This window comes from Brassica napus, chromosome A9 (genome assembly GCF_020379485.1).
Source record: "Brassica napus cultivar Da-Ae chromosome A9, Da-Ae, whole genome shotgun sequence".
NCBI lineage: Eukaryota > Viridiplantae > Streptophyta > Magnoliopsida > Brassicales > Brassicaceae > Brassica > Brassica napus.
In genome coordinates, this window is record NC_063442.1 from 35,792,906 (window position 1) to 35,815,462 (window position 22,557).

Sequence of the window (22,557 nt, forward strand, 5' to 3'; positions counted from 1 at the left end):
AACTTGGATTTTGGCTTTTGCTTAGAAATAGATAGTTATTCTAAAAACCAGTTTCCCTAAATTTTAGAAAATCTAAAACTCAAAAATCTTGATTGGGTTAAAAATGGTTTTTGGAAAATCAAAAACCAGAAACTGTTTCAAAATCTGCAATCATCCTATCAATTAAAAAGTTAGAAAAGATTAAAGAAATAGAAAAGTATAGCTGAGAGCATGTAAGACAAAGTACATAGACATGTGTCTTAAAGAGTAAAAATTTCATAAATATATGTATATGGATACCGAACAGTCCATACATGCCAAAGACTATTTCATGTCTGAACAGTCACCAGTAGATTTTTGACCATCGATCTACGGTTCATTATTTGACATATTTGTTTAATCATTACTTTTACTTCAAGTCTTGAAGACATCAGCCAGCTCTAATACATTCCAAGAACAGTTCGAAATTTTCAAAATTGTATATGTGAGAGATTCTCAAAAGTGATAACAGTTTCCAAAATTAATATAAAAAACCTTTGAAAGCAAACATTTATCGCCGGCCTCTTCCTCCGCCGCCACGTCCACCTCTTCCTCTGAAACCACCACCACCACCACGTCCCCCTCCTCCTCTTCCCCGGGAACCACCACCTCCTCTCCCTCTAAAACCGCCACCACCTCTACCTCTGAAACCGCCTCTAACAACATCCTGTTTCAGTCCAAGAGACTGAACTCCTCTCCTCTTGTTTCTTTGCCCGTCTCCATCCTCATCGTCTCTATCATCTCTATCTTCTTTGTAAGTGGATGAGCGCCTAGCGTTGAAAGAAAGCTCCCTCGAGCCACCAGGGCCGAACTTAACATCTTTCGAGCCTCCAAAGTTGCCACGGCGGTTCTCTAGGGCCTTAACACGCTCGCCCATTGGAAGACTGTCTTCTTTAGCCAATGATCTACGGTGGTGGAAAGCTTCAGCATGTCGCTCGTCTTTCACTTCAAACAACCTGACACCAAAGCTTCCACATTAGGAAAGAATAGAGAAACATACTATGATGTCTAAATACTCATCATAAGGCACTAACTTTGGAGTTTTTGATTTCTTGCTTGGTCTTCCATCTTCTGATTCGTCGTCTGAGCCTTGTGATGCATCAGAGTCGCTGTTCTCGTCGTCATCTGTTACCGCTTCAAAGTGTTCATCTAACAAAGAAGGTTGCTTCTTAGAAGAAGCAACAGGGTGCAGGACACCATATTCATATGATTCCGGATCAATTTGGAAGTCCTGAAAAGGAAAATCACAGGAATCAGCTTAGTACCAAGTGAAATAGAGCAAGAAAAGAAAGTTAGTGTTCTAAAAATCGGTCTAGACATTCAAAAAATCAGTCTAAATGGTCAAACTTAAACAAAACAATTTTTCTTGAAAGATTTAAAGAATCAGTATAGACATCCATCTAATCAATAATCCTCTATAAAGTATCTAATTACCCCATAGCAATTTCTTGAACATTGAGAGAAACAGAGAAAAGCCTCAAAAGGATTATTGTTCATACCGGATTCTGGAACATAGCTCCAAACCGACCATCTGTGAAGTTCTCATCACTAAGTCCGAGTTTCTTCTTCTTCGACGCTTTCTTTGCAGCTTCCTCATCCTCAACACTCTTCTTTTCCTCTTCTCCATCCTCCTCGTTTTGGAGGGTGGCTGCGAGATCACGGTTAACCTTTGGCAACCTTCTCTTCTTCTGCAAGAAGCACACAGAGATGTATGTGTAAGTAGCCAACGTAGGAAAAAATAGTGAACGAACATGCAGATGCTGCCTATATTAGAAATACTAACTGTGATTCTCTGGCTACGATCTGCTTCTAGTTTCTTTTGCTTCTGGTCTTCTAAGTACTTATCATACGCAAAAGGATCAGCCACTGTCAAAGCCTGTAAAGAGGGAAAACAAAGTTACAAAGCAGAAACATCTTGGAGGCAACTCTGAAGTTAATGAAAATGTCAAGAGAATCACCTTTTTGTATAGATTGTGATTCACAAAGTACCCATGCATTTGAGCTTTCAAAAGATCTGTGCCAATCAAATCAGTCATCTGCAACTTCTCCAGATCTTCCTTCGTTACGAACTTGTAATTATCGTAAATAGTTGTTTGTCCAGTTTCCTCCATCTCTTCCTGAGAATACAAAAAAAAAAAGTGTTAGCAACAATGGTCACCACACTTTAACGAGGGATATATTGGGAAACCCTTTGAATCAGATAAATACCGTTAGGTTTTCAAGAGGAGAACACCATTTAGGGGCAGGACCAAGTTCAGGTATGAAGTAAGATGGGATTAAGCTAGAGTCTAAAGCCAGAAGCATTAGTCCACTTCCAGGGAAAACACAAATGTCGTTTATTCCTCCTCCACTCGGTTGAATGCTGGTCATACCTTCTCCCTGAAAGAACAAAAAATAGAGGGGTTATCAAAAGCTGTATCTAAGCCAAGATTTCAAGAAACGGAGAGAAGCTTACAGTATTAGGATCCCATATTCTAACAATCTGCTTGTCAGTAGTAATCAGCTTAGGTTGTTGAGTATTAAGAGTTCGTTGCCACTTAATACTCAAAATTGGACTCTCGTACCTGCAAGTATTGCAGAAAAGACAATGAACACCGAGGAAACAAACCCTAAAGTTATAGCATATACGATGGATTTTGAGTAAGTAATACTTACATGTGATCCTTCACATGTATGGGAGCTGAAGTTCTCAAGTCGTATATGAATACCTGCAAAATATAAAACACCACAATCAACAAAACATAGCTAAATAGTCAAATCGACATGATGGTTTCCAAGAATCAAACCTTTCCGGCACTACTCCCAACAGCTACTTGAAGACCTTCACTATCATCAAACTCTATAGCAGTAACCTCCTATCAGCCAATTAAAAAAACACATAATCACCAGACAGATCGATGCAATTTTTCTGCCAAAATCACGACTAACTATCTGAATATGGAGCATATGATAGAAGAAGTACCGAAGCAGCATCACCACCATGTGTAACCGCATTGATCCTAGCAGCAGATGATTTCATTCTCATATCGAAACATTCCACAGCACCATCCTCACCACCACAAGCAACCAGTCCATGGAGATTGCTGGAATGACAAAAAAGATACATAGTGCTCAAACGTAAACAACAGTAATCTGAAACAGTGCAGTTAAAATAATGATGCCAATGCTTATACAAACCTTCGAGAAACAACATTCAGCGCCGGGGATTGAGTGGTGAGCGGAGAGAGAAATCTTCCCTAAGGAGAGAAAGCCATATCTCACAAATCATTAACATGGGGGCAGAACCAAAGACCAACTTAGACTTAACGAAACGTACCTGCTCCAAATTGATTCTGTATAGATCTGGTGAGGAAGCAGCGCAAAGCAGATCACAAGACCAGTTATCATATGTCATGTCTCTCCCCATCCTACAAAAGAAAAAGTGAGCTTTTAGAAAAATGCCACAGTAATACATCACAGACCAACAAAGATAACATACCTTGGAATCCGTAAAGTGTGGTGTTTCCCGTATTTGGCGTGTAGATGAATAGAACGATCAGCACATAAGAAGGCAAGCTTTGAGTAGTCATCATCCAACACCTGTAGAGAGCCAACATAACACATTAATGAGCCAGAAACAAGCAAGAACGGCTTAAGACACAAGCTCAACGGAGCAGCGAAGTTACCTCAAAATCAACAATCTCAGAGTCTAAATGCCTCTCAAACTTCAAAGCAAGTTGCCCAAGCTCATAAACTTTGACCTGTGGTGGATATATACCTGATTCATTCAACAACGCATCAGTGAAAAACGCACATCACAAAACATTCTTCACCAAGAAAACGAAATAAAATGAAAACTTACCTGAAGCAATCAGATACTCTCCATCAGGAGTAGATTTAATTCTAGTAGTAGCAGTCTCAAACTTCAAATCCTGTATAAGCTCCACTCTCTGCATATACTCTGATACCCACAAAACAAAATTTGAAATTTGAGAAACATTACAAAGATAGCATTAAGCTGGCAACTAAGAGAGCAAAAACGTCTTTGAGCAGAGAGTTAACGATTCGGAAAAGGAACATTTGAATTTGAGAAACTTATACAAAAGATATTATTAGGCTGGCAACTAAGAGAGCAAACCTAAAGCTAAACCCACATCATAGATAACAAGAAGGAGGAGACTTTGAGAAGAGATTCGAGCACAAAGATAGATACTTACGGGGGTTTTTGCGGAGAGCTCGTTGCTTCTTAGGATTAAGCCAAGTCGCAACGTTGGGTGCAGATGAAACATGGTATAGCTTAACTCCGTTGATGGAGGTCGACTTCAGTCTATCTCCGTATGTCGCCATCTTCAGACAACGATACTCTTCTACGCTTCTTCCCTTGACGGCGAGTTGCGGAGAAAGAACCAATGTAATAAAAACGGAAGGAACCGCCACTTTGTGGTTGGTCGTTTCTTTATTGGGCCTTTTAAAACCCTAAATTTTAATAGGCCTACGTAAATTACGATGGGCCTTTAAAATCCTAGACCCTAAGTAGGGGTTATTGGTTGTTGTATTTTTATGGATTTGAAAATTCGAACTAAATCTAGTGTTATTGGTTCTATGATTTTTAAATATGTATTAAAATTATGTGTTATTGGTTTAATGATTCATAAATTCTATATCAAATCAAGTGTTATTCAATCGCACGGATTTACTAATATATTTGATTTTATAATGAATTTGAATGGATTTGCTTGGATTTTTCTGTTAAAAATACAAAGACTCAAATCCGAGGGAAAACCTCCGGATTTGTATATTTTACTTGGATTTATAAATACTATATGGATTTCTAAATCAATCAAAATATATAAACCAATAACACCTCCTAAGACTAATTGAAATCTTCAATTCATCAATCTTTTAAAAATATAGTAACTCTTATTAGGGGTGGGCACTTTACCCGATATCCGAAGTGGCATCCGAACCCGATCCGAAAAAACCGAACCGAAATCCGAACCGAAGTAGCAAAATATCCGAACGGGTATTGAATAAGGAGAGATTGGATACCCGAACCCGAATGGATATCCGAAGATAACTGAACATATGTATAATTAACCTTATGTTTTTAGTTTATATCTCTCATTTTATATAAAATATTTATATTGATACTTCACATAATTTAAGTTCATATGATATACATACAATTACGGAAAAAATGATTTGCTACTCACTTAAAATGCATGTCAAGTTTTTTATTTCAAAAATTAACAAAAAGTTATATCCAAAATTAAAAAAAAAAATAACTAAATTAATGCCTTTTTAGTTTTAAAATGTTATGTCCAAATCTATTAACCATTCAATCTATTAAATATAAAAAAATTAGTTAACTAAAAGTTATATTTTTAAATACAATAAACTTGAGAAATGAAAATTTTAATTTTTTTTCAAAATTTAAATATCCGAACCCGATCCGAAATAACCGAATCCGAACTAAAAATACCCGAACCCGACCCGAAGTACAGAAATACCCGAACAGGTTCTAGACCTCTATACCAAAACACCCGAAAATCCGAAATACCCGATCCGAACCCGAACGGGTACCCGAACGCCCACCCCTAACTCTTATACTCCAATATTGGACCATCCCAAATAGTTTACTCTATTTTTCTACCTTAAAATATAGTAACTTTATAATAATATTCTATTTTAAAATAAAAAATAAAGTAATGAACAAAAAACATAAGTTATTCTATATTTAGAGTAAATATATTTTTACTCTAAATTCTATTTTAGAGTAGTTATCATGTTATTACAAATTATGAAAAACATTACATAGACGATATTACAGTCGACAATTTTATCTGTCTTATAGGAATTAACGTCTAACTGCACACCTTGAACTGCTCTATGAGATCCATTACTGACGGTATTATTTGCGATATGCTGAAGATCTCTTGTAAATACTTCTGCAATTTTTCTGCATAATTCACATTTTCCAGGAATTAAAACCTAGATCTCTTGATGTAAAAATTGCATCGCCTGAGATTCGAACCCTATATTTGGGTGTAGAAATCTTTAAACCATCTATGTAATGTTTCTTATAATTTGTAATAGCATAATAACCGGATAAAAAAAAATTATTTTTGAGTGAAAAAATAGAGTGAGTTGAAGATGTCCTAATATTTCATTTTACGGTGGAAAATAAAGTAATAAACAAAAAAAATTATTCTATTTATAGAATAAATTTATTTTTACCTTATTATATAGTTAAAAAGTATATTACCATTAGAACATTTTTATTTCAAACTTCATTCTAAAATGAAAAAATAGACTTGGAAATAGTCTTAATTTTAATTTTAGCACGACAGGCCTTCTGAAACCCTAATCCTTAATGGGCCTTAGCTTAATTAGTGGGCCTTAAGCAACTCTATATTCAGTGGCTGAAACTAAACCTCGGAAATTAGGGTTTATCTAGCGAACCGCACCAATTCAATTCAGTCGCCTGCTCACCTGAATCTTCTCTGCAAGCTCGAGGGTATCGGAGTAAGCTATAGTTTCTTCTGTAACTCTCTTTATTTTAGCTGTTCTTCATCAAAGTTTCATCTTTTTTCGAGTTTAAGCTAAACTGGTGTGTGATTATATGCATTGGGTCGCTGTAGTTTCGAAAACGATGAAATTTGATTACTTTATGTGTTTGTGTTTGCATTTTCCGAGAAAAGATTACGCCTTTAGCATCTGATTACTTGATTTTGTGTTGGGTTAGTTTTTGATTTTGAAGGAAAGATGGTGAGGCCGTATGGGATAAAGGTGAACAAGAGGAAGGAGAGAAAAGAGAGGTACGATAAGGAAGAAGACGAAGAAGAGGAGCAGCCTAAGTTCGAGCAGAAACAAAAACAAAAAGAAAGGGTGAAGAGGGCGAAAAGAGAAGTCACATCAAAAGCAGAGGAGGAAGATGATGAAGAGCATGAGATAGCTGAGGAAGCAGCAGCAGATGAGCTTGATGTGGGAATACCTATTGTCGTGTCTGATGGTAAGAAGGACCAGACTGGCGTTATTTTTGTGCTTGAGAAGGCTTCTCTTGAAGTTGCCAAAGTTGGAAAGGTAATTGCAAGAGTGTTTAGTGTGGAAAGATACAGTTTATGAGCCTCTTGTGTGCTAATGTATGTGTTTATTCGTTCTTTGCAGACTTACCAACTTCTAAACTCTGATGATCATGCTAATTTCTTGAGAAAAAATGGCAGAGATCCTGCTCATTACCGACCAGACATCACTCATCAGGTTCGGATTTTATAATCTTTTCAAGTGATATGTTATAACGGATTGTGACTCATTTTGAGTGATCTTTCTCTCTATTCAGGCTCTTTTGATGATTTTGGATAGTCCGGTCAATAAGGCTGGGAGGTTGAAAGCGGTGTATGTTAGAACAGAGCAAGGTGTTCTTTTTGAAGTTAAGCCACATGTTCGTATACCAAGAACTTACAAGCGGTTCGCTGGAATCATGTGTGAGTTCTCCTTTGTTTTGTTACTTTTACCTCTCAGGTACCTCTTGTTTCTTAATCCACCAACATTGTTTGTTTTTGCAGTGCAACTGCTACAAAAGCTTAGCATTAGCGCAGCTGGGAAGCGTGAGAAACTTATGCGAGTGATCAAGAACCCTGTTACAGGCCACCTACCGCCTAACTGTAGAAAAATAGGTAAAAAGAAAAGCCTATAGTTTTCTCCCACATTTGGTTATTTTATATTGCATTAGGATGAGAGCTAAAAAGAAAGGATGGTTTTTTTTTATCAGGCTTCTCGTATAGCTCTGAAAAGCTGGTTAATATGCAGAAGCACCTATCAACCGTCTGTAATGAGACCGACACTGTTTTTGTGGTTAGTGATGATCTCAAAACACTTCTCTCTCACTTTAGCACAAAAGTCCAAAACTCATTTGCTTAGTGATAGGTTTTAGCTTTCAGCTTACATATAACCAAATCGTATTCAAACATGTGCCCTATTATTGCAGCTTGGTGCGATGTCACACGGGAAAATAGAGTGCGACTATATCGATGATTTTGTGGCCAGTAAGTTTGTCTTCCTTAACTCATCATCCTTTGCAGAAAGAAATAAAGAGAGATTTTAAAACAGCATATGATCTGAAATTGGTTTCTTGGTTTCTTCAGTTTCAGGGTATCCTCTTAGCGCAGCTTACTGTATCTCAAGAATCTGCGAGGCCTTATCAACAAATTGGAATATTATATAAAAGAGTATTAGCCAGAAGGTCCCTTCTTCTTTCTCCTCTACTGTTCTAATTGTTGAACCATTTTAAGTTTGTGTTTTATGCACACTGTTCAATCTATTATGAGTTCTATGTTCTTAAACTTTTTGTCAGAATGTACTAAACAAACTATATCGAAGTAAGATTTTTGGTTATGAACTAATCTCTCACCGTGGATACATCAACAATACATGCAGTTTTGATTTTAAAAAAAAAACAAAAACATTTTTAATCAGCAATTCATCAGATAACAAGCTTTACAAACCTTAAACAAAAAAATATGGACTAATCTCTCACCGTGGATACATCAACAATACATGCAGTTTTGATTTTAAAAAAAAAACAAAAACATTTTTAATCAGCAATTCATCAGATAACAAGCTTTACAAACCTTAAACAAAAAAATATGAACTAATCTCTCACTGTGGATACATCAACAATACATGCAGTTTTGATTTAAAAGAAAAAAGAAAAACATTTTTAATCAGCAATTCATCAGATAACAAGCTTTACAAACCTTAAACAAAAAAAATAAAGCTTTACAAACCCAAGAGACACTGATACGACAAAAAAAACAAGAAAAACACACAACATTTTGTCTGCATATGAATTTGAATACATGCAGTAATTTTGTATTTCTGATCAATCAAAGATTGGTCATCAAACTAATAGATAATCAAGCGTCGAAATCAATATATGTCCACATTGATTTCAAAATTAACTTATTTGTGTTTTAATCTGTGTTTTATTTATATAGAAAGGAAATAGACACATAACAGTAGATAAAAGGTAAAATGATGCAACTAGTCCACAAACACATGTCGATTTAAAAATAATACATCACTACCTTACAACAAACGAAACTACTCACTTGCGATCAAGAACCCATACGGCAGGCGAGAAAACAGACCCGAACCAAAGCTTACCATCATCTCTCTCATAAGCCTCACTCACATACTGCATGCGCTTCCCTTCTTTGTCCTCAAGTATCTCAAGCACCTCCCCTGTCTCCCCGGAGATTTTCACGGCGATCCCTTGCTGCCTAAACCCATTCATCTCCTGAATCAAGAAGTTCAACGGCACCGTCTTTTCAACCAACTTCCCTAGCCACTTATTATTTACTATCAATCTCCCTATTAGATTTTTCTTACAATGTATGCCAAGCCAAAAATCTCCCGTTGGTGTCAAACGGATGTTGTCAGGATAGCCTGGGACCTTGGAGAAGATATCTCGGGTCCCTGCTTTAGGACCTTTGATCCAATATCGATGGACAAGACCAGTGGCAGACTCACATGTGATTAAGAATGACCTATCTTTGTTTAGAGCCAAACCGTTGTTGCAACGGAGATTGTCCATGACAACTTTGGCCTCTTTGGTCTTCTTGTTGAATCTGATCACTCTCCCCGACCGCTCTCCGTTAAAAAGCACGTAAAATACTTCCCTGACAGACAAAAGTCGCTATATGTTTAGACTAGGAATCCGTAAAATTTGTTTCAGTCCATTATATATCTTTATTTGATTCGAAAAACTAGGATACCCATAAATCTACGAAGAAAAACTTGTAATAATATGTAATATCCGTAAAAATGAAGCCAATTAAAATACTTATATCTGTTATATTATAAAACAGAAATCAATTGATAATTCTGTAAATTAACACTTGTCTTTTTCAAAAAAAAATTAACAACAAATTATTAATTCAAAAATATATATATATGTTGCTCTAGAAACAAAAAAAAAATCATTAATAGTGAATAAACCTTTCGGTAGTTACACCCACGAATCACCATTTCCGTTTCACATTTTTTTTTTTAATTCTTCTAACCTTATCTCCTCCACAATAAGATTTTTTATATATACATTCTTATCTAATCCCCCCCTCCTCCAATGATATATGCAGGAGCACCTTGACTATTTAATCATACCTAACATGTTATATTAGTACAAATAATGTGTTCCTGCATATCACAGGCCATAATACTAGTATTTTATAAAACAGATCGAAGGATGATTGATGCAGATGCAAAGTTAATGATCCAAACAAAACATATCGAATCATGGATACCTCCAAAAATATGAATACTCGCTATTTGTGCCGACCCCTAGTTTAGTTTTAGATTGTTTCAAACACTTTATTTTTATTTTGCAATTGCATTTTTACATACCTGAAATGATACTTGTCACTACTGTCATTGAAGTACAAGACATCTTCCTCTTCGTCTATATCCATCTGGTTCGCAAACATTACTTTGCGACCTTCAGCCTGGTCCACTACCAACTCAGCCAAACCTCCCTCTGGTCCAACCTTCATCACCCCAAGGTAACCATCACAGATGTACAAATCTCCTGTTTTCTTCTCGAAACTAAGTCCTAGTGGCCTTCCACAAGTAGGCACTACCTCATGCCGTGAACAGTTTCCCCTACGTACAAAAAGGATAATTTATCATTATTACTCTCCATTTCAAATTAATTATAGTTGTATACTTGTATACCAAATTTTTTGGTACAAAAAATATTTTTTAAAATAACTTTAAAGTACGTAGTATATCATTTGAAACGGATGGAATATTAACATAGTAGGAACTTAGTTATGCATGTACCGGTATGTTACGTTCTAATAAACGTTATGATACTAACAAAATTTAAAACCTGTAAGGAGATGTGTGTGCGAACTCGACCCAACCAAGATCATGGCCGCGCCACTTGAGAATACGGCCGTCCACAACCGCAGCATAAGGACCTTCCCCTTGTGGATCCCACTCAATGCTCTCTGGTCCATCAACAGGAAGTGGTATGGTCTTGGCCATTGGCAATATATTCTTCGTCCCCTTTAAATCATCAGGCGCAAATAAAATCTGATACGAGATTACAGCAAAGACGGCCAAAACAACCGCAATGGCCCAAGTCGGAGCTTTCTGACTAGTCGGCATTTGTTTCACCGGAGAAAATACTATATATGTTTGTTGAAAAGACGTGTTTGTGTAACAACACTAGCTATTGTTAGCTTACACTGTGACCGTAATTATATAACATCAGAAAGCAAAGCGAAGAGGACAAAGGAGTCTAGCTAGATATTTATTTATTTTATTGTTGTGTGGATGCAGAGATACACACGTATGGCCCGTGCGCTGAAGTGCCAAGTGTTCATGAGTATTGCTAATGTTTTTCATGTGTGTAATCACCGACCAAACTTTAATTTAAAGTGAAACCCCACATAAAAGTGTACACCGCACATTTTCACGTGATTTCATTTTCAACCACAGAAGTCACAACACAAAGATATCCAGTTCTGACGTAAAGTCTCGATCTTCTTACATCGTACATAACAGAGACGGGAAGCCAGTGAGAGTAAAGAGGGTGCACATGCATTCACCTATAATTTCTTTTAAACTAGTGTATTTCTTCACTAATTTTTATATTTCCACCAAAATTTGTAACTTTACACTCTTGTGCACCCAATAATAATCACTTCTGGATTCGCCTCAGGACATAAGTACTAACTAGATTGACCCGCGCAGGCGCGCGGGTGTATATTTTGAAAAATATGTTGATATTTGTTTTTCATGTAATTATTAGGATTTGGAAAAATGAATCCGAGGAACATAACCGATACCGATCCAAAGATATAGTACCAAACCCAAACATAAATTGATTAAATATTCTAATTATTCAAAATTTTGTTATTTAGAGAACCGAATCTGATCCGAACCGAAGTATTTAGGTATCCGAATTTATCTAAAAATAGATTTATATACTTATATATATTAATTATTTTTAGATTTAACGTATATAAAACATCAAAAATGATACTTTTAAATTGATTTAAATACTTGAAAATATATATAGATAGTCAAAAGTAAATATCTGAAATAGTTAAAGTATACTCAAATCACCAAAAATACTTAAAATAATTATTGATTTCGTATCCAAAATTTTAAATCAAGCCAATTGATATGTTAAGTTTAAGTATTATGACATATGTTATTCAAATTTATACGTAATATATTATTTTATTTATACATTTTGAGAAATTTAAAATATATAATGATTTAAGACTTTAAAAATAATTTAAATTAGTTATCCAAACCCAAACCAAACCCGCAAAGATCCAAATCGAACTCAAACCAAAAATTAGAAACATTCTAATAAGGCTGAAATCTTTGACCCCGAAAACCCAAAATACAAACCGATCAGAACTAAACCCGTATGGGTATCCAAAAGCCCATCCCTAGTCATTATTATATATCGTATTTTATCATCATATAATTAATCGTATTTTATATGTACCATCATATAAGTAATCATATAATTAATAGTATTTTATACATACCATCATATAAATAATTACATATATTATATTTTTAAAACTTAATATGAAATATGAAAACCATAATTTGAGTTGGTATTTCAAATTGGGCTTTGTATTATATTTTTCTTATATATATTGACAATATTTTTTTTATAATGGTTATTGAAAAGTAGTTTAGTAAAAATCCATTTTTGAATATATGTATATTTTTGAATCAATTTTTGATATAAATCAAATTTGAATTATTATTTTGATTTGAAATATGTATATAAAGTTTAAATTTTGTTTTATGGTTAGTTTAGAAAAAAAAATTAGGGAATTAGATTGACCCATTTTGGTATATTTTAAAAGTGGCCTAGATAACTTTCAATTTTTAAAAAAAACATAAGCCCATTACTTTTTTTCTTAATACTACTATCCTTGTTTTCAAACAAAAATATTTTTTTCTAAAAGACTGCAATCCATGTTTCCAAACACTCCAAATTTTTAAAAGTCATATTCAAGTCTCCAAACACTCCAATTTTGTACTTGAGTTTTAATAAGATATACTAGATCTGGACCCGCCCGACCGGGCGGGTGTATTTTTCTGTTTACGTAATGCAATTAAAAATTTTCACACCTTATATAATGTATCAAATTTTTATACAAATGATGACAAAAATACATCACATAATACAAATATTGCTGTAACATAATTTGATCACACCGTGGCATTTCTAATGTTTTACCTGTTATTTATCTTAGATCATCACTTAATCATTGGTTGGAACTTCCAGTTATCTTGGTAAAAATTTTATATCGTATCTACTTTACTAAAATTCAGAAAAATACAAAGAGTAGAACTAACAGTTTGATCAGCTAAAACCATTTCTAATGTTTCATCAGCGTAAGGTGGGTTTTGTATCCATGAGTGAATCAGTTTTACTTGAACATGCCACACTTCCTTAAAAGGTTTAAGATCGCTGATCAAATGAAATCTTTTGTTAGCATACATGATTTTTTTGTGAGGTAAGTCGTAAAAAAATGTGTAGAATGAGTTTGTACTCGGATAGAATATATAGTAGAGAGACACTACCCTAGTTGAGAATAAATATATTTGCTTATTTTGCAAGGCATATTAGGCGAAATAAATGAAAAGAATATTTTGTTGATTCTGTTTCTTGTTTTTGAAATTATGGTAAATCTTAATGGTTATGATTTGAAATAGGAAATGATAAGATCTTGTGCTTGTTCCGCAAGTGTGTGGATCAATTTTTTTAACGCAATACAAAACGCTAAAGTTGAGGAAATATCTTAACCACCCTCGCAAGGCATCTCTTGTTTGCATTAGTATGCAGAATATGTTGTTGAAATTCGAATATTATGTTTATTGTTTAGTAGTTATGGATCAAATTATATATATATATATTCATTGTTCCGAAATTGAAGGGGAAATCTTATTTAGAAACAAATTAGTAAATTCTGCAAAATATTTCTATTTTTTTTTTCCGAAGATTGTTAGGGAAAAAGATTTTCAATTCACAAATATTAGATTTTAATAAGATAGATAATGATTATTAATTATTTGGACATATGGAAGTCAGTGGAATATTTCAATATAATAAAGTGGTTACAAATATGCTACAGACACCACCGTGAAATTAAGTGAACTGAAATTGTTCAACTCGTGTGAGAATCATTGTTAATTTTTCTTAGTTTAATTACTTATATAATTTGATGTTCGTGCAGGTTACGTAAGCTAATGATGAGATTCATATAATAAGCAATGTTAGGGTGTCGATATTGCAGGGGAATTATTTATGTTTGTTCATTTATTTAAAAATATGTAGTTTGTTTGAGTTTATTAATAATATGTTTCCTTTTTTCGTGGTTAGTTTGAGTTATTTTAGGAAAACAATGAATAAGTGGAAAAGACAATCATTTTTAATGTAAAACTAATTTAATTCTCAATGGCATTTGACTGTAAATATTATGTAACTTTTAGGGTTATTCTATAAATGTACTTCTGTTTTAATAAAGTAGATAAGATGTCAAGAAAAAAATGTGTCACGTGTATCTTTGATATGATCTTATCTGATTATCTATCATCTAGATTCTAGAATGAACAACCCCGCCTAGAATATATGCGATCATAGTGAATGGTTATGATCTCGTGATATAACATTTTTGCAACGTACAACCTCACCTAGAATACGCACTAGATATATCAAGAAGAAATAGCAAATAATGGCTAAGATAACCCCTCTAAACATGGAACCAGTTACCAGGGCCAAATCTAAAATTTAAGAGGATATGAACATACTATTAGATTAATTTTAATTGAATATATTATTAGATTAATTTTAATTTAAAAAAATCAAGAATTTGAAGATAACTATGGTCGGTCCACGCTACGCGCAGAATATATTGCTTTACGTGTGATATAAGTACTTATATTTTTATATGCTTTTGTTATTTGTGTTTTAGATTTGTATTTGCAAAAGATGTGTATGAAAGAGTTTTGTTCTTTTGTTTTAAAAACAGTTGAGTAAGGAAAGTTTATTATATTTGGTAAAATTTATTATGCTTGATTACGTTAGTTGTTTTTGTATTAAAATGTTGCGGCGTATAACATATAAGATGTTGTATGAGGTCTACATGGTCTTTTGATGTTTGTTTTTTAAAATAATTTTGAATGTATAGTTGGCAGGCTGTTTATGTTTTATTATATTTTAGGTTCGAAAGGATGAGTATGGTGAATTTTACGATTAACGTTTGTATGAACAGTTTGGACCGTAGAGGTTTGCTGCTATTTATGGTTTATGGATTGATGAACATGGTACGGAAGATGAGAGAAATGAATGATAGTTGGAAGATAAATAGTTTGCCAACCTGAAAGTCGAAGGTAAATTTGATCTCTTTATCCAGTTGATTGATTAAATTGATAGATGTCTTCTTTTCATGAAACGTTTAATACAGAGAACCCCAATTTTGTAGATAAAGCTGACCAGACATTGATAGAGAACCAACATGCAAAGAATAATTGGTCTCGCGTTTCTTGGAATTACAAAGAAGACAAAGAGCGTCAGTTTGCGGCTTCTCTCTCCGTCTCCAGATTCATCCTCATTCACCGCCATATCTGTTTCCAAGCCATTCGTCTTCCCAACTTCCACATTCATGGCCTCTCTCCTTCACACGATCTATCTCTCCTAATTTCTCCCTCAATTCAGCAGCTGCCGCAGCTCCAACAAAACCATCAGATCCTAAAAATCTAGAGTAGAAAGCGAAGACGATAAAGGTGAAATGGGCTTAAAAGCCCATATAAAACCAAAATGAAACGCAGAGTTAGACGCTTAAACCTATTGAGGTGACACGTGTTGAGACAGTAGCGTTCGACTTAATGACATGGCGATGACGTGGCAGCATGAAACAGAAGGAAACACTACTTTATATAATAAGAAAATACTTTTAAGTTTAGAATAGTTTAGAGATCAAAACGAAAGTTTCATCCATTTGTGTACAAAAGAAGCAACCATGCCAGTGACTCGTTTTTCTTACTGTTACCGCCCCACTTGCAAAATTTACCTTTATAAACTTCTCAGTTTTATTAATATTATCATTGGTTCACTACAGAGTGCTTAAAGTCTAATGTACATAGAAAACACTATGGATAGACGTAAGAAAGAGAGAGTTAACGTGAACATAGACATAGTTTATTATCACAACCATGTCACATAGACATACTTGTGACAATATGATCCACGCTATTTAAGATTATAACGAAGCACAGACATTTAAGTATTTAACAGAGTAGAAAACTACAAATCATAAACACCAAGAAAAGGCATAAGAACAGAACCAATCCAAAGCTTACCATCTTTCTCCTCCACTTCACTTATAAACCTCAACCTCTTCCCTTCTCTATCCTCAAGCACCTCCAAAACCTCTCCTGATTCACTCAGCTTCATAGCCGTCGCATGAGGTCTTCCTCCAGTGAACAGCGAGTGCAGACGCGGCCCGCTTATCGGAAATCTCAGCAACAAGTCTCTGAACCAAGCCTGAGAGAGCGAGAGCTTAGCGAAAAGACCTTTCTTCGAGTGAAGAGCGACCCAAAACTCTCCATTCGAGTTTCTTCTGATGTTGTCAGGAAAACCAGGAAGCTCAGCAAAAACGTCTTGTGCTCCTGCGTTTGGACCAGAGAGCCAAAGCCTTAGGATCTTGCAAGTGGTGGTCTCAGCTACGAGTACAAAAGACCTGTCTTTGCTTAGTGCGACGCCGTTTGCAAACGCAATGCCTTGTACTAAAACCGTCACTTTCTTGCTTGTTCTGTCGTACTTTATCAACCTCCCTGTCTTGTCCACGTTCAAAACAGCAGCCAAGAATTGCCTGAAACACGACAACGCCTTTGGAGTTTTAAGTTCATGCATCAAAGAAAGATGTTTTTTTTTTTGGCTCTTACCTTCTCTGGAATCTGGTGCTGGTGTCTGTGAAGTAAATCACATCTTGATGCTCATCAATGTCCAAATCATTAGTGAAACGAAACGGTTGCCCTTCAGCTTCTGTAACCAAAGGTTTAGCTAAACCACCAGCAGGACCAACAATCATAAGGCCAAAGTATGCATCCGCGATGTAAAGGTCACCGGTTTTCTCATCGAAACGCAATCCTAATGGTCTTCCACACACATGCTCCAACTCTGGTGCAAACGGGCGAACGCACTTCTCCCTAAACCACATACATATTCACAAATTATGAGTAAAAAAAAGAGGAACGAAATGCTTAAACAACATTATATCCATGTCACATACTGAATTGCACAATATATACGGAGTACAACTGTTCGAGAGTTATTTTTTCAAAAACGAGTCTTTTTGTGATAATGACACAAGCAACCTCTAAAACTACCACAAAGCATGATAAACACACATCTGTCTAAACCATATTCACAAGTGGTAAGACATGAATGAAATGCATATATATATGCCACATACCGAATGGCACAATATACTAAAACTGACTCATTCTCTAAAACGAGCAGTGTCGTGATAATGACACAAGCAACTTCTATGGACCTTGTCCATACTGAATTGCACAAAATATCCACGGACCTTGTCACATACTGAATTGCACAAAATACTCATACTGTTTGAGATTCATTCTCCAAAAACGAGTCTTTTATAATGTTTAGATTCACAAATACTGACACAAGCAACCTTTAAAACTATCACAAGACATGATTAACGCACATCGATTGCTTCGAACTTATAAATACACCAAGTTGCTTAAAAGAATGTTCTTTCTCTCACTGAATAAGCTAGGCTAGCTACGTTCTTGCTTAGAAAAAATGTTCTAAATATTAGTCTAGAAGGCGCCTAGGCGTCCACGTAGTAGGCAAATCAAATCTAACCGATTTTTTCTAGAACGATTTTTATCCCGCCTAATCAATAATCTCTTATAAGACGCCTAACTATTGCCTTAGCGATTTCTTGAACATTGAAACCAAGTTGCTAAAAGAATGTTCTTTATCATCTAACAAGTCCCGAAACTCTCCACCACAATTCGTACAAAACGACAACACTTTGACAAAACCATAAGCAATATTACTTCACTATAAAACGTGTGGCTCTCTACCTATTCGCCGAGGTGTAAGCGAAATCTGACCATCCAAGCGACTCCCCGCGCCATTTCAGGACACGACCGTCGGAGACACCGACGTACGGACCTTCACCCGACGGATCGAAAGCTACGCTCTCCGGACCGGAGGCTCCGGTGAGGTTAAGCACCTTCGCCGACGGGAAAACATCGCGGGAGCCGGAGATTTTAGGCGGTGCGAAGACGCCTGAGCCTTTTTGGCTACTCAAGGAGGCAAGGACTGCGATAATCGTTACAATCGCTGTTGAGAAGAACACGGTGAGCATCGTCATGATGGTAGTTAGTGAGAGCTGCCGTCGCTACGATTACACTGTAATGAAGCTTTCTTTTCTTTGTCGGAACGGTTAAGGGAAGTTCAAGAACCGGGATCTCGTAATTATAGTTTTGATTTAATTCGGATTTAGCCTTGAATGAATACGAAACTTAACTACTTGTTAATGGATTTTAAGTAAGCCCATTAGTTAACCCAGTTTATAGACAGAGAATTGTAGTGACCAGCCCATTTATGATATTCTAAAAAGTGGCTCAACAAGATTCAAGAATAGTAGCAGAACTCGTTAGGACAAAAAACACACAAAATTATCAACGTGAGTTGAGAATACATTGTTTTTTTTTTATTACTTGATGTATGGTGTGCCTGGCATTAATGAATGTAGTAAGAATCAAAGTTACTAAAAATATTCAATGTCGTGAGTTTTATAAAGTTTAATGTTAGCAAAAAGGAACAAATTCATTTACGTAAAATTTACTTGTGTGAGGTGCCGTGTAAATAAATTGTTTTTACAAGGTGGGTTTAGTAGCTTTAGTATTATTAAACGAGTTTATGTGAACACAATCATACAAACTTTACATACTAAATGATACGTAATTTGAAATAAAACACACGCGATAAATAAAATAATATAAGAATTTGCTGGCAAATATGCAAAGAACAAAAAAAAAGGCAAAAGAGATTTGGTGCACAACAATGTGGCTCTGGTGGCTCTGTGTTCCATCGGAAAGACACACACACCCCTTGTATTGAATGCGCCCGAGCAGCTATTGTAAGGGCATTTTATGTTTTGAGTTTACGTTATTAATTATTATATTATATTTGATTTAATAAATCTCTATATTATTAGCACAGTTTCATAGCAGAAAAGTGTACCAATCATCGTTGCATTTTCAAGCTAACGAAGTAGGTAGTATTGTGCAAGATTTCGTCTTCAGTCCATATACACTAAGATATGCACTAGTTTCTTCCAATAATTGTACACCTAAGAACATTATTTGGTTTCTGAAACGTCAAACAAGTAACGTTGATAAAGATATGCAATATCGTAATTACAAAATGTATATTCGTTAGTACGTGTACGTATAGTGAAATTGCATGAAACAGAATTACATATTACTTTTCATTTTAAAATTATAGTAATATATATAGTTTATCAACACATGTACATTTAATCGATTATAGTATCTAAATATTTTACCAATCTATGTTATTATTCGTCTAACACAGGAATGGTCATCGCGACAAGAAAACAGTGGAAGAATTAGAAAGAATAATCATATAGGGAACATATTGCCTGATATTATGAGGAAAAAGCTACAGCTAGAAGCATAGCCTTTTTAAAAATACATCAATAATTATTTTATTTTATAAATACGAATAATGGAAATTCAAAAGTATAAGATAAGGATCGAACTTGATAATTTATTTTTCTTTTAAGAATCTCTAACCACTCGTGTGTCTTCCTTTTCATTCATCAATTCAATGCATTTTCTCTTATAAGTACAAAAATAAATAGCTCAAACACCATACTTTTTTTTTGACAGCTCAAAAACCATACAAAATCAGAATATATCCTACTAATTCAAGTTTTTTACTATTGTTATACACATATCGTTAAATCAATTGAAGGTGTACATCCTATTTTCTAAATAATCGAATAATCATATATTCATATATATTTTGAGCAATGTGGGTCAACACATGAAATATGTATTTTGATATTGATATACCTAACTTGGAATCGATCTCATTTATTGATATTCTCAAAACACGTGAAGTTAATATCGTATCTTTTACAATAATGCATGAGTTTTGGTTCACCGTATTAAGACCATAAACGCTCATTTAGCTTAGGTGTGAGTTTATCATTAATAGTAGTGATGACCTAATGTAATCGTGTGTGGTTCGGTATATAATACACCGACGACTATATACTGCGAACGCGTCTACATTGAAACTATTTTAATTTATTTATTTTGTTATTTACAAGACTGATTGGGTACAACCACTCAATGCTCACCGCCTGGTGTAATTCATATACTGTAACAAAATAAGTGTTATTAAGCTCCCAGACTCTGTCAGACTGGGAGCTAAAGATTAAAACGGAACCATGAACCTTTAGCTCTCAGACACTGTCAGATTTAGAGATACTTGTAACTGTGAAGGGTGGTCCTAAGCCACACATGCAACTACCTCACTTAACCCCGAAAACTTATCGGATTACGTTCATTGACTCCATGACATGTGAAGGGAGGGTGTCCAATTCGCATGTCATTATGACACGCATCCACTACACATAAGAGCACCATTAACCCCACCTCTTAAGTGGGTTCTTAGGAGGTGGGTCCCACAACTTTATTAAAAACCACTTCTTCCTTCTCTTCTGCAAGAGGCAAGTTTGGTGGGTTCTTATAGTATTTGCGGATCCCACTGACACGTGGTGGCTCGCGACTGATTATTAAAAAAAAAAAAAAGTTAAGAACCTCAAATGTGGGTTTTAGGGTTAATGGTGCTCTAACATTCTCAATTCACGTCTCTGTACATAAAACTCATTTATGTAATACTTCAGAGTATCATCTCTTTGTGGTTAATCATGCTTACGTTAACGTGTTTTAATGTTTTGTTTATGCATTATTGGTAATATTTCAAAGAAAATATTAAAATTTCATTTTTAAAAAAAAAATATTTTGTATTATATTATAATTTATAATACAAACATAACATTTGAAATGATAATTACAAATACAACTAATGTTACGTAATCCAATTGTAAATGCAACACGGTTCACAGAAAGAAATGCTAATAACTTTGGTTCTTCTTTGGGATTTTACTATATTGAGTCTGTAAATGTTGATCCATCCCTAATTCAACTTAATATCATTATATAAACAATGTTTTAGTGTCAAAACTTGTGATGATGAAGTGTCAAGTGTGTGTGCAATAGAGAGAAAAAAAGAGGAGGTGTCCTCATGTAAGAGTATAAACTTCTACACCTTTATTTTAATTACCTGAGTGCCTTACTCTTTAATTATACTATTTGGTCCATTTGTGTTAACTTTATCTATATGTGTGTAAAATCATCATTTTAAACAAAGCAAAATATTTTCTCAGCGAAATTTCATTTGTGATTGTCAATGCTTACATGAAACTCATCAGTATAACTTGGATATGACTCATCAGCGGCGAAAAGCCCTAGAAGTATCATTTTTTCTCAGAAAAAAAACTTATGAAAATAATGGGGTTATGGAAAATGTACATGATTTGGCACTATGCATATAAAAATGCTGATTTGAGTCTTACAATATAAACTGTAGTTTATAGAATGTACAAGAAATTGAAAATGATATTTCACGAACATTCGTTTAAAAAAAAGATAATATGATTTTTGAAAATTTATATATTTATTTGGCATCAAACTTTAACAATTGTAACAATTTGTATACAGTTTCAGATGGAAAAGCTTCACCTCAGAATCCCATTACTTGATTAAAAAAAAAAAGAAATGTCGAACCAGAGAGTGACAAACTGGAACCCACTGCACGAAAGAGAGGTTACATTTCACTGGAGGGCCTTTATCATGTGGCCCCGAGACTTCGACACATGGCCGATGATAATGGCAATCGTGATGATGATAATGGGGCAAGGCATGACCATGGGAAACAAATCTTCGGAAGAGAATCTACACCAAACCTTTTATTTTTGCCATATCGTTGCCACCAACACTATCACAAACCCCCAACTGCTCGGTAAACGCCACCGTTATTTCACGTTTTGCTTAATATATAGTATTTTTCTTATGATATCTTTTATTATGCATTGTGTTTAATTGGACGAAAAACACAACGTAATAGTTAATGATGATAAACACAAAGGGACATCCGACGTCACTTATATCTCTGAAGATTTTGGCGGGTCCCGTTTATATTGACGAAACGTTAAAATAAAACTAAGAGAAAAACATTGGACGTAAGACGAAAAACAAGTGGAGAAAAATAAATAAGTATATATATTTTTTCGGTAATCTAACTATATATTTTTTCAAGTGGAGAAATATATTTTCACAAGTTATCAAATAAGATAAGCACTAAAACTCTTAATAATTAAGAGG

At 34.7% G+C, this 22,557-nt stretch overlaps 4 protein-coding genes and 1 long non-coding RNA gene across 5 annotated transcripts; 2 read left to right on the forward strand and 3 right to left on the reverse strand.

Moving 5' to 3' along the window:
• Positions 1–370: 370 nt before the first annotated feature.
• LOC106368039 (nucleolar protein 10) lies at positions 371–4,427 on the reverse strand. Its single transcript, XM_013807915.3, has 16 exons — positions 4,215–4,427; positions 3,860–3,958; positions 3,684–3,775; positions 3,497–3,597; positions 3,335–3,425; positions 3,196–3,254; positions 2,981–3,101; positions 2,805–2,873; positions 2,674–2,726; positions 2,474–2,582; positions 2,227–2,397; positions 1,977–2,135; positions 1,802–1,894; positions 1,518–1,706; positions 1,053–1,249; positions 371–974 (listed from the first exon to the last, which is right to left on the reverse strand). Exons 1-16 carry the CDS (start codon positions 4,342–4,344, stop codon positions 530–532), a joined length of 2,178 nt encoding a protein of 725 aa, XP_013663369.2. The 5' UTR covers positions 4,345–4,427; the 3' UTR covers positions 371–529.
• Positions 4,428–6,417: 1,990 nt separating this feature from the next.
• LOC106368034 (ribosomal RNA small subunit methyltransferase NEP1-like) lies at positions 6,418–8,399 on the forward strand. Its single transcript, XM_013807909.3, has 8 exons — positions 6,418–6,522; positions 6,743–7,080; positions 7,165–7,257; positions 7,337–7,481; positions 7,563–7,673; positions 7,769–7,851; positions 7,985–8,042; positions 8,142–8,399. Exons 2-8 carry the CDS (start codon positions 6,763–6,765, stop codon positions 8,219–8,221), a joined length of 888 nt encoding a protein of 295 aa, XP_013663363.2. The 5' UTR covers positions 6,418–6,522; positions 6,743–6,762; the 3' UTR covers positions 8,222–8,399.
• Positions 8,400–8,961: 562 nt separating this feature from the next.
• Positions 8,962–11,277, reverse strand: LOC106368036 (protein STRICTOSIDINE SYNTHASE-LIKE 9-like). Its single transcript, XM_013807912.3, has 3 exons — positions 10,886–11,277; positions 10,402–10,656; positions 8,962–9,677 (listed from the first exon to the last, which is right to left on the reverse strand). Exons 1-3 carry the CDS (start codon positions 11,164–11,166, stop codon positions 9,104–9,106), a joined length of 1,110 nt encoding a protein of 369 aa, XP_013663366.2. The 5' UTR covers positions 11,167–11,277; the 3' UTR covers positions 8,962–9,103.
• Positions 11,278–14,576: 3,299 nt separating this feature from the next.
• On the forward strand, positions 14,577–16,342 carry LOC125578457. The gene is made up of 2 exons (XR_007316569.1): positions 14,577–15,429; positions 15,522–16,342. It is a non-coding gene; the product is annotated as an uncharacterized LOC125578457 (long non-coding RNA).
• LOC106368031 (protein STRICTOSIDINE SYNTHASE-LIKE 10) lies at positions 16,176–18,708 on the reverse strand. The gene is made up of 3 exons (XM_048741204.1): positions 18,154–18,708; positions 16,984–17,247; positions 16,176–16,910 (listed from the first exon to the last, which is right to left on the reverse strand). Exons 1-3 carry the CDS (start codon positions 18,444–18,446, stop codon positions 16,343–16,345), a joined length of 1,125 nt encoding a protein of 374 aa, XP_048597161.1. The 5' UTR covers positions 18,447–18,708; the 3' UTR covers positions 16,176–16,342.
• Positions 18,709–22,557: the final 3,849 nt, after the last annotated feature.